Source organism: Rattus rattus, chromosome 9 (assembly GCF_011064425.1).
Source record: "Rattus rattus isolate New Zealand chromosome 9, Rrattus_CSIRO_v1, whole genome shotgun sequence".
Lineage (NCBI taxonomy): Eukaryota > Metazoa > Chordata > Mammalia > Rodentia > Muridae > Rattus > Rattus rattus.
The window spans coordinates 18,398,138-18,411,929 of record NC_046162.1 but is presented as its reverse complement, the minus strand read 5'-3'; the positions used below and the strand labels follow the sequence as shown (position 1 = coordinate 18,411,929).

The window sequence follows — 13,792 nt, the reverse complement described above, 5'->3', positions numbered from 1 at the left end:
GCCGTCAATAGTAACCACTTCCCTTTTTTACCTCCATGTTAAATATTTCTTCTTGTTCCACCACTGCCTTTCCAAGAGATACGTGTTGTGGTTCGAATGTGAAATGTCTTCCGTAGGCAGATTTTTAAGCACAGATTTTAGCCTCAACTGGTGATGCTGTTTCAGAAGGCTATGGAATCTTTAGGGGGCGGAACTTCTCCAGAAGAAGGAAGTCCCTGAGGTGGTTCAGGAACTGAGGTATTTATAGCCTAATCCTCTAAATGGGACCAGCAGCCTCTTCTTCCCGTCACCCAACCTTCCCTGTCATGACAGACTGTATCCCTTTACACTGTAAGTCAAAATAAAGTCTTTCTTCCCTCAAGTTGCTTCTTGTCAGGTAGTCAGTCATAGCGACGAGAAAGGTTAACCCACTTAAAAAAAAATTCCTTAATTCCTTGAAGTTGGGAGAAGGAGGAGGAGGATCTGGGCTCAGTTTAAGAGGGAGAGTTGGGGCTGGATGTGATCAAAGAGAGGCATGCATGAAATTCTCAAAGAATGTATAAAAATATCCTCTGGATGAACACTGGATGTGAGGAAGTTTGGCTCTAGACTCAATAACGAGAGCAACGGCCAGAAGTGCGGCTGTCTCCCAGGGCCGGCCTCAGACCAGTTGGCTTCGGGATCCACACTGAGGCTGCCTCCCCAGGGAACTGGCTGTCTGCGTCTCCTGAGAGGCGGAGTTCTGTTCCAGCAGAGCCGATGGCATATGTATATGCACCCATGATTGCACATTTATTGATTTTCTAATTTGTACCCTGCTAACTTCCAAAAAGCCCCCGGAGTGGCTGACAAAATAAGACAAAGACATAATGTAGTCATTAAGGAAAATCAAAGATCAAGCCCAAAGAGAAAAAGCAATGGCTGATTACCGCTCCAACCTGGGATAGTTGCGCATATATATATATATATATATATATATATATATATATATATATATATATGCTATAATATATCAGCCTCTGGCAATCAGTCAGAATGTGTCAAGGTCGGGCTCAAGGAGAGCTAAGTATCCTTCAGATCCTCTGCTCTGTCCTCAGCGCAAAAAGCTAGGTTATCATAGGCAGCCAAAGAAAGATACTGGATGGATGGATGGATGGATGGATGGATGGATGGATGGATGGATGGATGGATGGTGAATAAAAGACTCAAACCTCTCTGAGATCACTGTTTGAATCCTTTGGCCCATACCATTCACAGATCTGACCTACTCAGTTAGCCATCACTGTCTGAGCACCTATCTGTGCCAACCTTTGTGCCTGGCCAAAGCCTTGCAGAAGGATGATCATCCGACGAGTTGAACATGGCTCCTGCCTTCACAGCTGCAGCTCTCTGGCTTGAGGCAAAGGTTTTGGTATGAGTTTATCTCAATGCTCACTGAAACTTCAAATTCCAGCCCCCAACACCCGCCCCCGGCCGCTTCTGGAGCTGGGATTGTAAAGACAAAAGCTTCAGAAGGAATTATAGTTATTATGGCCCTTCCGTCTTCTAGCGCTCTCAAGTCTAGGATGCATACGTTATACTGTTATACTATTATCTCGCTCTGGGTCTTCACAGTTCTCCTGACAGGCTGGGACAAGGGAGGAGAGGCAGCCCTGTCTACTGATGAAGACAGTTAGGCACAGAAAGGAAAGGGACTTTCCAAACTCTGCTAGAAAAGGGCAATGAAAACAGAACCCAGTGCTGTCCAGATCCTGGACCCTACAGTTCGAATCCCAGATACTGGTTAACAACACCTGAAACCTCTCTGTCTGGCTCAGGACTCCTGGCACAAAATGGGCATTGCCTGGTGGTTTAGGGAGACATCTGTGAATAGGAAAGCAGCCCAGCTGACACTTAAAGCGATCGAGTCCTCAGATCTCAATTCCACTCCCTCAAAGCCACCAGCAGCTGCGGGACCCAGTCTCTCCTTCCATCCAGAATCTAATGTTGAGCTGAGCAGCATATGCCCGCAGTACCTGGTAAAGGTGGCATGAAGGAGCAGTGAAGTCCTGGGGCGAGGGGGACACATGGCTACTCGGGGAGCACTAGACGAGTGCCTGTTAGGTCCTCCTCTGTGGGGTACAACATCCAGATTGGAAATTCTAGGAAAGAAATCTCTCCACTGAGCATGCACAGACCTTTCTGGTCAGCATGTCTAACACATAAAACACACGGCATTTCTAACACAGAAAACGCATTTACACAGTATTTCTATTGTATTAAGGGCGACGCGTGCAAGGAATGACTGAAGTGCAGGGGGAGTTGTACGTAGCTATTTAGATACAAACATCTCCCAAGGTGGCTGGGGATTTAGTTATCCATTAGAGTCCGGGGATTAAAGGCTGCAAGGATAGTGATGCACACAGGAAGGGGGATGTCAAAAACCAGGGCGGTCCGTGGAGGATCCATGGCTTGTGGAGCTCTGATTGGCAACCAGACTGCACATTTCCTCCAGCCACAGGCTCATCCAGGTGGATGCAGATTAAAAGGGAGGTCACTTCCTGTCTTACATTTAGCAAAGTCAGCTGACTAGGTGAACGAGAAAACCAAAGAGCCTGCACGAAGAGACCAGGATGGAATACAGGTGTGTCCTTGAGAAAGCAAATAGAGCCACTGCTCTACTGAACATCACATTGTTCTTGCCCCTTGAAAACTCATTTACATGCATGGTGCGTGTGTGCGTGCGAGAGAGAGAGAGAGAGAGTGTGTGTGTGTGTGTGTGTGTGTGTGTGTGTGTTTATACCCACACACATACATAAATATGTATCCCTAACTCAGGGCTTAAGTGCACACAGAGACATGTGTTTCCTATTTTCCAGTTTATTCCAGTCTGCATGCACTGTTTGATTGCATAAGTAGGCATTAAACCCAGCCATGGGGAAGGAGACTGGTGGCCATAACATGAGAGCCTCCCAGTAATGCTAGTGTCTTCTGAGTCAGGCTATGAATCCTCCTGCTTGTCAGACACCGTGCTGGTGCATTCAGAGGATCCTTGGGCAGCACAGTTCACCCGTCATCCACTGCTAGAGGGATTTCAAGTTCACGGTCAATAACTGGCACTTGCAGAGCTCACCCATAATCCACAAGTCACAGTCTCTACCACAGTTTGTACCTCCGGTTCCCAAGCTCTTAGGCTGTCACAGTGAATATATTCCCAGAAGCATGGCCACCCAAACCTTTCTGGAAAATAATGTGAAAAATCAACTTTTTTTTTCTTCATTTTTTTTTCATCAAATGATAGATCTGGAGACCCAGAGTTCCTGGACTGCCAATGGCAAGAAGTGAACAATGGGGTATCAAGGCAGTGAGCTTAGTCCAGACTGATACTAAGAATGCACACAGCACCTTCCAACTAATAGGGTCCCCGTGCAGGGAACTTCCATGTGGAAAGTTCAGGCCCAATGGACAAGTCACCTCCTTCTTCGTAAGGGGAAAAACATCCACAACCACACAGTGCTAGTTTTCACTGGTCCATAAAGCCACCCAGCTCTGACAGACGGAACAAGAAGTCAGACTTTGCCCCCCACCCCCAAGCTCCATATGGCATAAATGCTATACACAGCAACAACCACAATGTCCATGAGACCAAAGCCAGGCAAGAATACAAGGGAGAGAATACAAGTGAATGCTACTCACAGTCTGGTGAGCTTCGGCGTGCTCTGGAAAAGTAATTCTGGAAGGACCTGGAGCTTGTTCTTGTTCAGACGTCTGTTGGGGAAAGGATGAATGGAAAGATGTCAAAGGAACGACAAGTGTGTAAAGTGTATACACAGACATTGCTTTGATCAATCGACCCATCCCCAGGCATTAAGAGACTTTCTAGATCTCTCAGCATGGAATGCTCTACACACAGAAGGCACATAGACCATTATAACAGAGGTTATAGTCAGGCTGAAAATAGCAATGCCTATCGGTCAAACCAAGCCCATTGGCTGTGCCTCCTCTCCTTGGTCACAAGTCAGGGACAGACATCACTCATTGGTGACAACTTTCTTTCCCATGGACTCCAGAGAACACTTTTGGGCTTTTCACAGCATAAATTAAATATCAGAGAAAATGTTCCAAGTCTTAAATAATGGCGGGGATCAGAGCAGATGGCAGTTGCCATAGGAACAGAAAGGAGGGCAAGTCAGATCATTATGGGTTGAAGGATCCAAAAACCAATCTCTGTCATGGGGGCTCTTGGGAGCACAGCAGAGCTGTATTGTGACATTCATGGGTCCTTGGCCCTTTGGCTTTTATGAGATGCTTTGTCCATGAGAATTTTTACATGTTATATCTGTATAAATATAAAAATGAGCACACTATACATCTATTGAAAGCCTTCATTTCAACCTAAAAGTTTATTTTCTTATGAGCTAAAAGCAATTAAGACATATTTATGGGATGTGACAATGTGGTGGGTTTTCCTCCCTGCAGCTAATAGAGAATCTGGTCCCAAATAGGTGTCCAAACTCTAGGCACAAAGTATGGTTTGCAGTAAAATCGGCCCAGTAGAGCTAGATCATACTAGGTAGTTGCCAACAGAGCTGTTATGGTCTGAATCTACAATGTCCTGGTTCTCCAGTGTTGGTGCTATTTGGATAGTCTGTAGAACTTTTAGGGGTGGAGTCTAGCTGGTAGAAATATATCATTAGGAAAGGGCCTTTGAAGGTTCCAATGTTCCTCTTGGCCTTCTGGTCTACCCCGGTACTTGTAGACTTCATTACACACTCCTTCCACCACCAAGTGAGCGTCTCCTCCTTGCCTTTCCTGCCATGATGGACTGAAACTCTCAAAGAGAGAGCCCAATTAAAAACAAAATCTTACCTTCCTTATCTATGTCATGTATTGTGGTCTCAGTGACTTAAAACTTGGTAACACAGAAAGAGCCCAAATTTCTTCTGAGCACGGCTGAGACTAACTGTTCACAGAAAGGACCGAGGGACACCGAGCCCCTGTTGTGATGTTGATGAAAGATGCTTTCTTGAGGTAATCAACCTGAAGAGGAGCCTGTTCCTAGCTAGCTCCATGCTCTGCATTGCATCTATTCATAGGTGCAAAGCAATAACCTGGAACAATTGTTACCCCCATGGTAGAGCTAAACAAACTGAGGAGAAAAGCAGGCTGTACACCCAACGTCTCTCAAATGAAGGCCAAGCCTGCTCCTTCCCCTACATCTCCAAGAAAACATGACTCTGGGAAAGGAGACTTACCTACTATCTCCCTTCATTCTATAGACAAAATCTTCAGTAGAACCACGAACGCAAAGGAGATCAGAAAAGGCCAAGCATGAGACAGAAGTATTTATGACGTCTCCTAATAAACACCTTTCTCGGAGCATGCAACTCAGCCCTGACAAAGTCTGTGCCACGTGGGGTGGGCCCAGGGGTGCTGCTGGAGAAGCTTCTGATCAGAGGGAGGCAGGTACAGAAGGCTGGGAAGTAGGACAGGAAGCGCTCCAACCTGCTGCCCGCCTCTATGATGGTCTGGCTCCGATACTTGTGATCTTATTTCTAATGGCTTAGAAAGGATTGTAAAACCACACAACATGAAAGTAGCTGTCTTCTCAGTTTCTAAGCACACAGTCTGGAGGTATGGGGCACCGTTGTGTGGCTGCTCACACCCTCTGCTCTGCATACCAAGTGCTGTGCAAGTTGCCCTGGCAGTCTCTGGAAGTAGAGCTTAAGGCCTGGGTTGTTATTGTCCTCTTGCCTCTTACGTAATAGATTCAAAGCCAAGGATACAGGCCAGCCCGAGGCCACAGCATCTCTCAGGGGTGCTATAGCAGGATCTGGTCATAATCAGCTAGCTTTCTGCTTTCTTTTCCTCTATGACTGCTACTTCTTCCACTCTATCCAGATGCTGATCTGCCCTGAGTACACTGCCCTTCCTGAAAAGGACTCTCTTGTTGGCCCTTTGGGCAAGAACTGAGTCTCTCTTTGGGTCTGTCTGGAACCACCCTTGTCGTCAGAATTGCACAAAGTCTGGTGAGGATTCCGTTCAGACACCCAACTCTTTCGGTCTAGGCAAAGCCCTTAGAGTCTAACCCACTGCCTCATACAGTGGCGGACAGGGTATTTAGTGTGCTAATGCAGCTATAAATAAAGCCAGCCTAGCTCTGAGGCTCCCGGAAGGCAAGAAATACTTTTTATTTCTTTACTGGTATTTATGGATGGACAAAAATAAAAACACAACCAAATTTAGCCAATTGTGCTCTGCCGGCTGCTTCTCAACCCCTGAATGAGGATTCTTGGCGGCCAGGCTGGGCTCTGATCCCAGTAGCCCCAGGGCCTTTCCACCGCTGACTAGGTTGGGTCACATGCCAGTTCTCCATATCAGGGGTTTAATGTTATATTTCCAGATCACTCTAAGACTTATTCTCTTTTCCTTGGTGAATCAATTGGACAAGGGTCTCCTGCTTGTGGTCCCTGTTGGGGCACTAGCCTGGTTTGAAAGTCAAACTTCAGGCAAGGAGGCCAGTTCCCCGAGTTATTGAGTATGGAATGGAGAGAAACAAGCTGTTCTCCTGAAAGTTGCAGATGGTGGCTGATGCCACCTGCTTTGATGTGAATCTGGCACTGGACGTGGCAATCTCTAGCCACCGTTCGAGTCAGAATGAACAGTGGGCTGAACATAGAACCGAATGGACCTGGATGAGGTCAGCATTGATGCGTTCCACAGGAGCCAGGCCAGGTTAAGCTAGGAGAGGGCACACACATGTGCCCCCTTTTCCTCTATGATCTGAAGCCTTCTGATGGATCAAGGTCAAAAGCCTACTGGTTGTTGAGCTGCCCTTATAGTTTTTCAACTTCAGCGGGGAAGCTTTAAGACACACAGCCTTGTCTTTGTAAAGGCGTTGTTGAAGACCTACTTGCATTTGGCCATGCATGCAACGTACATGTTCAGGAGCTTTGACCACTGTTGGACTGATCCATTTCAGTCAACCACATACCCGCCCGTCTATCTGTCCATTCAACTCTTCTTCTAGTCACCTGATCATTCATCATTTCTCCTTTGTCCCTCCACCCTCCCATCTCTCTAGTTCTTCTTTAATAAAAGCTTGAAGAGACGAGTGAGATGCAGTCACTTCTTTAAGACCGCTGTACATAGCCGGGGAAGACATACGTGAAGTATAAAATTATATCATGCTCTCGTAAGCAGAGGTGTGGCAGGGACGTGGAGGAGGGGCAGCTAGGCAGTCCTAGTTAAACAACGTGTCCCAAACAAAGAGACTCGGAGTTCCGATTGGAAGGATGAGCGGGACTCTTCAGGAGCCACAAAGAATTCTCGGTGTAGAGTCTATGCAATCCCGTGGATGGCAGAAGCTGCGGGCTGTGTCGGGAGCAGTCTTGTACTGTTTTTGTGAGGAAGTCGGGGGTGGCCTTTATGTAAAATAATAAGCATCAGAAAGAGTACCATCCAGAAAGCGATCATCTGGTTAGAATTTGAGGACGTCCTCTCGGGTAGCAATAGGCGAGAGGACCACCTGTAGAGCAGTCCTCTCTGACTTGGAAGGGGGCGACACCGGAATTAAGGAGGACAGTTGAGAGTGCTCTAGAGTAATGAGTGCGGGCACCGTTAATAATAACCAAGCACCAGTGCAGAGACAGATGCGACGTGTAGCCGGTAGGTTTGTGACTGGATGCCTGTAAGGGATGGGGGCTCGGCAGCAATGGCGGCAGTAGAAGCGGCCCTCTGAGATTACGCTTGGGTAATGTATCAGTCAAAATCGCTAGTCATTGATGAGCAAGCAGAAGAGAAAAGGGAGGCGGAGGGTACAGAAGGGGAGTGTAGTACCATTCAGAACATCTGGATCACTGAGCTGTTCCCAAACGCGTTCCAGCCACTTAAACCTAGTACTAACACTAAAAGACACAAGTCCACCTCTGTTTGAAACACTTCACACACATTCAATTCATGGAAAAGCCTAGAGGCCAACACTCATACCATCCCTGAAAAAAGGTAACAGTGGTCGAAGAGGGATCAGGCACTTGCCCATAGCAAAACAGCCAACCTGATGATGTGGGACCTGAAGCCATATGCCTGATGTTAAACCTGTAGCTAATGGGGCAGGAAGGCCCTTCATTATACTTCAGTGCTTAATATGTGAGTCTCATCTTCTCAGAATGGAAAATATGGCTAACATAGTCTGTGTCCTACAGAGAGACAGCCACAGCACCAGGCTCACAAGGGACCTTTATGAAGGGCTTGTTCAGCTTGATGCATAAACCAAAAGTCTGGAGAGGCCACTTGGGGGAGTCTGGGGAAGCAGATGGCCCCCTGGGATAGCTATGGGGACCGTCTTGAGTGAAGAAAAGGCTCCCAGAGCCCCAGCTTCCAGACTCAGTTGCACAAGGTGAGAAAGAGACAGGCTAACCAATTCACCTCACTGGAGAAAGAACTGGTTGGGGACCTCTAGGACCACCCACATACCAGCAGTCCCCTTTCTTTACACACAGACTTGTGGAATGTCCAGGTGTCTTGGGCTAGACCCTGGAGGGAGCGAGGCAGTGTGTTGACCCGAAAAGGTCACCAGGGCTGCTTGCGTTAGTCACAAGCAGCCTGTGTTTATTCTCCGTCTGCTGATACTTTGAGAAACACCCTCCTGTCTACACAGAAAGCATCAATGCTACTTTGTTCTCCAAGACAGAAGCTCCCAGTGGAGAGATGGGGAAGAAGCCTTAAGTCACGGCAAAGCACCATCACCACCCCCACACCCCCAAATTCACAGGCATCCCTGTGAGTGGTAAGAAAGATGAAACTTTGGGGAGACCAGATTGGAGGCGACTCCCGTCAGCTGCCTGCTGTAGCGTAGATGACTTGACACCTGTCAAGCACAACATATCCAGTCTACTACTCTGCTACAGGCCGGAAGTAAACTGCCCTTATCTGATGGATTCAGTAAGCAGCTTGACTTTTGATAGGTTACGGTTTCTGCCACTTCCAATCAGGAACAATCCTGCATTTGGGGCCTGACAGTCTTGTTGGCCAATAGCCTCTCCACCCAGGGTCACTTCAGTTGAGTGACTTGCTCTTTGCCTTTGGGCTCACCCTTTAAATGGTGGTGGCATTTTTAAAAATTGACAGCTTAGGTGACGGATGAAGGATCTTCCTTCTAATATAGCAACTGTGAGCCAATTCAAAACTGCCTCCTCTCCTTTCGGCATGTGCTCCATGACATTTGGGTTGGCTCCTGCCAAACTTTAAGATTAGTTATTTTTAGTTTGCAACTCCCAAGTAACCTAAGAGCAATTAGAAACCTTTGTTTTTGAGATCTCTGTAGAAAATTAACTCTGTCGTAGACCGAATCCCCTGCCCCTGAGCTGTCTTTTCGACATTGAAATTGTTTATGAGAACTTAAAAAAAAATCTTAAAAGAGATTATTTTAAGAATACAGTTATATTATGTAATAGCAAACCGTGGCTCTAACAGGATACCTGAGAGGGCTGAATGGTTTAGCGTCTGCAAACAGCTTTGCAGGGTCTCTCCAGGGCTCAATAAACAGTAGCAGTTACAACTACTGTTATTATCATTAAGAGCTCAAAGGTAGGGAATGATCTTTTTCCATCATAGATGACTGTATCGGTCAGCAAGGCAGTAACAAGCGAGCTCCACAGTCTCGCTGGGCCAACACTGAGCTCGCTGCACTCAAGAGAACGCCTTTCCTCTTCTACGATGTCACAGGAGAAAACATGGTCATCAGAGCCACCGTGTCAGGAGAGGAAGAAAAGGGGGTGGGGATACTGAAGACAGGAGGGACCATGGCAGCTCACAATCCTCTGATCCTGTAGTGACTCACAAAACCTCTCCTGCTATCCCATTAGCCTTAACTAGTCACACGACCCAAAGGCAGCAGGAATATACTGGAAGCTTTGGATACCTGGTGGGGACTCTCCTGATAACCAACATTGCTTTGGCTTTTTTCCTTTGTTAACTTGTTCATTCTTCCCTTCCTGCTTTTTGTTTGTTTGTTTGTTTGTTTGTTTTGTTGTTGTTGTAATGTTAACACGGGGTGCTTACTACACACTATAGTACTCTATATAGATGTTTCTCTTAATCGTTTGAGCAGCTTAAAGAAGACATTGAGGCACAAGAGAGGTTAGGTAAGACCCCGCACCTTATAAATGAGACTTAGGCAGCGCGCTCTTGGACACTAAAGCCTGTGCCTTGGACCTCTGTCATGCAGCCATCATGACTTTGTTACTTAGGTAACAGGAGGCCCCTCGATAATCCCCAAAGGGAACCAATAACAAGATGCAGCTGCTTGTTCTAGAGTTGGAGAAACTGAGTCAGAGAGCAGACTAAGAAACCGACCCTGACCATGCCTGCGGTCAGTCTTGAACCCCCCATGTGCCAGAACACTCTGAGGGTCCCTGGGCTGGAGCATCGTTTAGGAGATTGTGGCCTTGTTTCTCTCGGACCTGATGAGTTTTCCATTCAGAACGGCCCCGTGTGTTCTCAGCTCTTACAGGCAGTTCTGGACACCCATGTGGGTGTCCTGTGTTAAGGCCTGACGGGCTCTGGGGCTTTCTTGAGATCTTTCCTTACACAGATTAACTTAAAGAGAAAATAAGCTCGGAGCCCCCACTCCTCCACAACAACCCCCTCTGACTTTCCCGCACCTCATATTGGATCAATTTTCCTCCAATTACACGGCTGTTGGGGAGAGCACACCGATGGCTGCAGACTACTCGCCTCTGACCATAGTCCCTCTGCCACCATATGCTCAACTGTCACTGCATCCATAAGACCCTGATTCGGGGAGGATGAGAGGGGCAGGGGATGAAAGGGGCGTGGTTCCCATCTCTGCAGCTGCACAGGAGACCTCTGGGCTGTTGGAGAATGAGATGGGTGCCAGGAAACTTGGGCTTCAGCGTTGCTGCCTCTCAGGTCTACGTCACGTTGGCTCAGAGCAACGCTGCTGGCACAGAGGCTGTAATCAGCAGGCTGCTTCATGAATGACCCAAGTCAAGAGCACGGTGGGAGATGGCTTAGTGGGTAGAACAGTTGCCACACAAGCATAAAGACCCCAATTCCGATCCCCAGCACCCATGGAACAAGCCAAGCATGGTGGTTATGCCTATGACCACACACTGGGGCTGCAGAGTTAATCAGATCTTAGGGACTCACTAGTCAGCCCGTGTAACGGAAGAGCAAGCTAGATGGAAAGACCCTGTCCCTGAAAACGAAGGAAACAACAGCTTGCCAGTGGTGTTGCACACCTTTAATGCCAGAGGCAGAGGCAGGTGGATCACTGAGTTTAAGGCCAGCCTGACACAGAATGAGCTCCAGAACTCGGCTTCAAAAAATCCAATCAACCAACCAACTAAATAAAACAAAGCAAAACACACTAACACCACACACACACACACACACACACACACACACACACACACACACACACACGAGTTTTAAATAGGGTGTCCACCATCATCATAGCAGGAAGCATGGCAGCATGCAGGCAGACGTGGTGTTGGAGATGAGGGTTCTGTATCTTGATCTGAAGGCAACCAAGAGAGACTGGCACACGCAGGCAGCTAGGAGGAAGCTGCTCTCTTCTGTAAGGGGTGGAGAGACCTCCAAAGCCCGCCCTCATGGTCCTCCAACAAGGCCACACCTCCGAACACTACCACTCCCCATGGGTCAAGCATATGCAAACCACCATACACATAGACACACACATACATGTGTGCACACTCATGCACATGCACACACACAGAGCCAGGGAGATCAATTTTAGGCGTTCATTTCAGTTTACCGCGGCCCTCAGACCTTCTCAGCGGCTTGTGTACCTCTCATCTCATAATGGGACCAAACACACTCTGCAGCTTCCTCCCTGAAGCCCCTCTGAGAAACTACCACGGTGCAGCTCGGCCTGCCCCATGGTGCAGCTCAGGCTGCTCCTATCAGTGTGGGATGGCCCTCTTTGCCCTGCTCCTACGGTGGCAGCTGTGGGGATATTAAGGGGCCAAGTCCATGAAATTTACCTAATGGCGGAGGAAGACGAGACATAGCGATGGAGAGGAGGTGGAGCATGAGAAGAGGGAAGAAGGGCGTACAGTCTGGATACTTTGGAATTTCTTTTACCCGACATGGGGAAGACGGTGAAGAGAGGAGGGTGGAGGGCAGGGGGCCGACTCAAATGTGCTAAGCTGTATCTGCCTGTGTTTGCATAAATAACCACAGACGCAGATCTGGGTTTCTGAGGTAAGATGCAGAGATCGAGTGGCATTTAAGGTTATGAACGTGGATTTAGTCTCTGTGGTACGGGATGATAGGAGGGCAGGAGACTGGGCATCCCTCAGAGACTGGATGATGAGGAAACTTGCCTCTGTGGGGTAGGAGGAAAAGCAAGTACAGCTGTGGGATGAAGAAGGACAGAAGGGGAAGACTGAGAGATAGAGGAGGGAGATATTTGTCTTTACAGTAAAGGGCTCATTGGAGACTTGAGATCAAAGCTTCATCCAGAGATGGGCATGCACTATTAGCTGGGATGATTAAAAAAAAAAGATTCAGGAACTTCATTCATTCATTCATTCATTCATTTTTGTGCTCATGACCTACGCTTCATTTCCTGCGTGCAAAGATTACAAGTACACGACAGCACAACTTGCTGGTATGGGGTCAAATGAGACTTCTCTATCAGTGAGTACATAAGGAAGGCAATGGCTCGTGGTGGGGCCAAGTGTGGGCCATGTGGCAGTAGCAGGGCAGACAGAGGTCAGGGGACAGTAACAAGTAGAAGCTAAGGAACCTCTGGAAGTCTCTCCCAGCCACTTCTACTTTCCCAGAGCAATGAGAAAACCAGATTCTGAGCAGAGGGGAGGAGGGGAAGGAGGTGAGTGACAACTGAGAAGAGAAAGCTAGAAACACTCATGTAGGAAGCGCGGGGGTTGGGGAGGCAGCAGAGAATGGCCGCTTGGGATGAGCGATCGAATAACTGTGATCTGTCCACATATAAGTTCTACTGGGCCCCATAAAGTCCCCTTTCTGAAAGAGTACCAACAGCAGCCAGCTGGATTCAGCCAGGGTTCAGGTTTTTCCATGTGAGGATGATGGAGGAAGGGGGGAGGGGTGTTGAAGGTGTTTTAAATGACAGCAACAGTCATGGAACCTGGGTTGGGTGAGGGAGAAGAGAGGAGAGGCCCAGGGACAAGATGAGAGCCTCTGAATTATTTAGACTCCTGCAGCTTCCAGTCCAGGAAGTCTTGGTCAGAGTGTGAGGCGGGGGCGTCCGAGAGCTGTGGATCATCTTAGTTCTGCCCCTCTGGCCTCTCTGAGCACAGGGTTTCTCCATCCACTCAGTGGTTGGCACGAGTGACTCCTAAGTTCGCTCTCCTCATCCTCAGTCTCAGATCTGGGGTAGAGAGCACTTGGGTTCTAAGCCAAGCTTACAACTTAACCTCTCTCTGTCTTTGTCTCTTCCTTTGAAAAGGGGGGAGCATGGCACCTACTATCACATGTTAAATGCCATGAAAGCGGGCACTGTTTACGGAGCATATCAAGTTATTTCCAGCAGCTCCCGGGTGCTGGATGAATCTCGCTAGCTGGCCAGTTGGTTAGCTGGCTGGTTGGTTTAATGATGTTTTCAAGGGCTGGAGAGATGGCTCACTCAGGAAAGGGCCTGGTGTGCAACTATGAGGGGAGGATTTGGATTCCCAGAGCTCACATAAAAACTCAGCAAAGGTGGCCCATGTCTGGACTCTCAGTGTAAAGGAGATAAAGGGCTCACTGGCCAGCTATCCTCACCAAAGTGATGATTTCCAGGTTTAGTGAGAAACTCTGTCTAAAA

The 13,792-nt window shown here is 48.0% G+C and overlaps 1 protein-coding gene across 1 annotated transcript in view; it reads right to left on the bottom strand.

Annotated features, from left to right (window-relative positions):
• The window catches only part of Slit3 (slit guidance ligand 3), a 588,206-nt gene that overhangs the window by 472,242 nt on the left and 102,172 nt on the right, over positions 1-13,792 (bottom strand). The window contains exon 4 of the mRNA XM_032913200.1: positions 3,655-3,726. Within this exon, the coding sequence (XP_032769091.1) occupies positions 3,655-3,726 (72 nt within the window). The remainder of the gene's footprint in view (positions 1-3,654; positions 3,727-13,792) is intronic.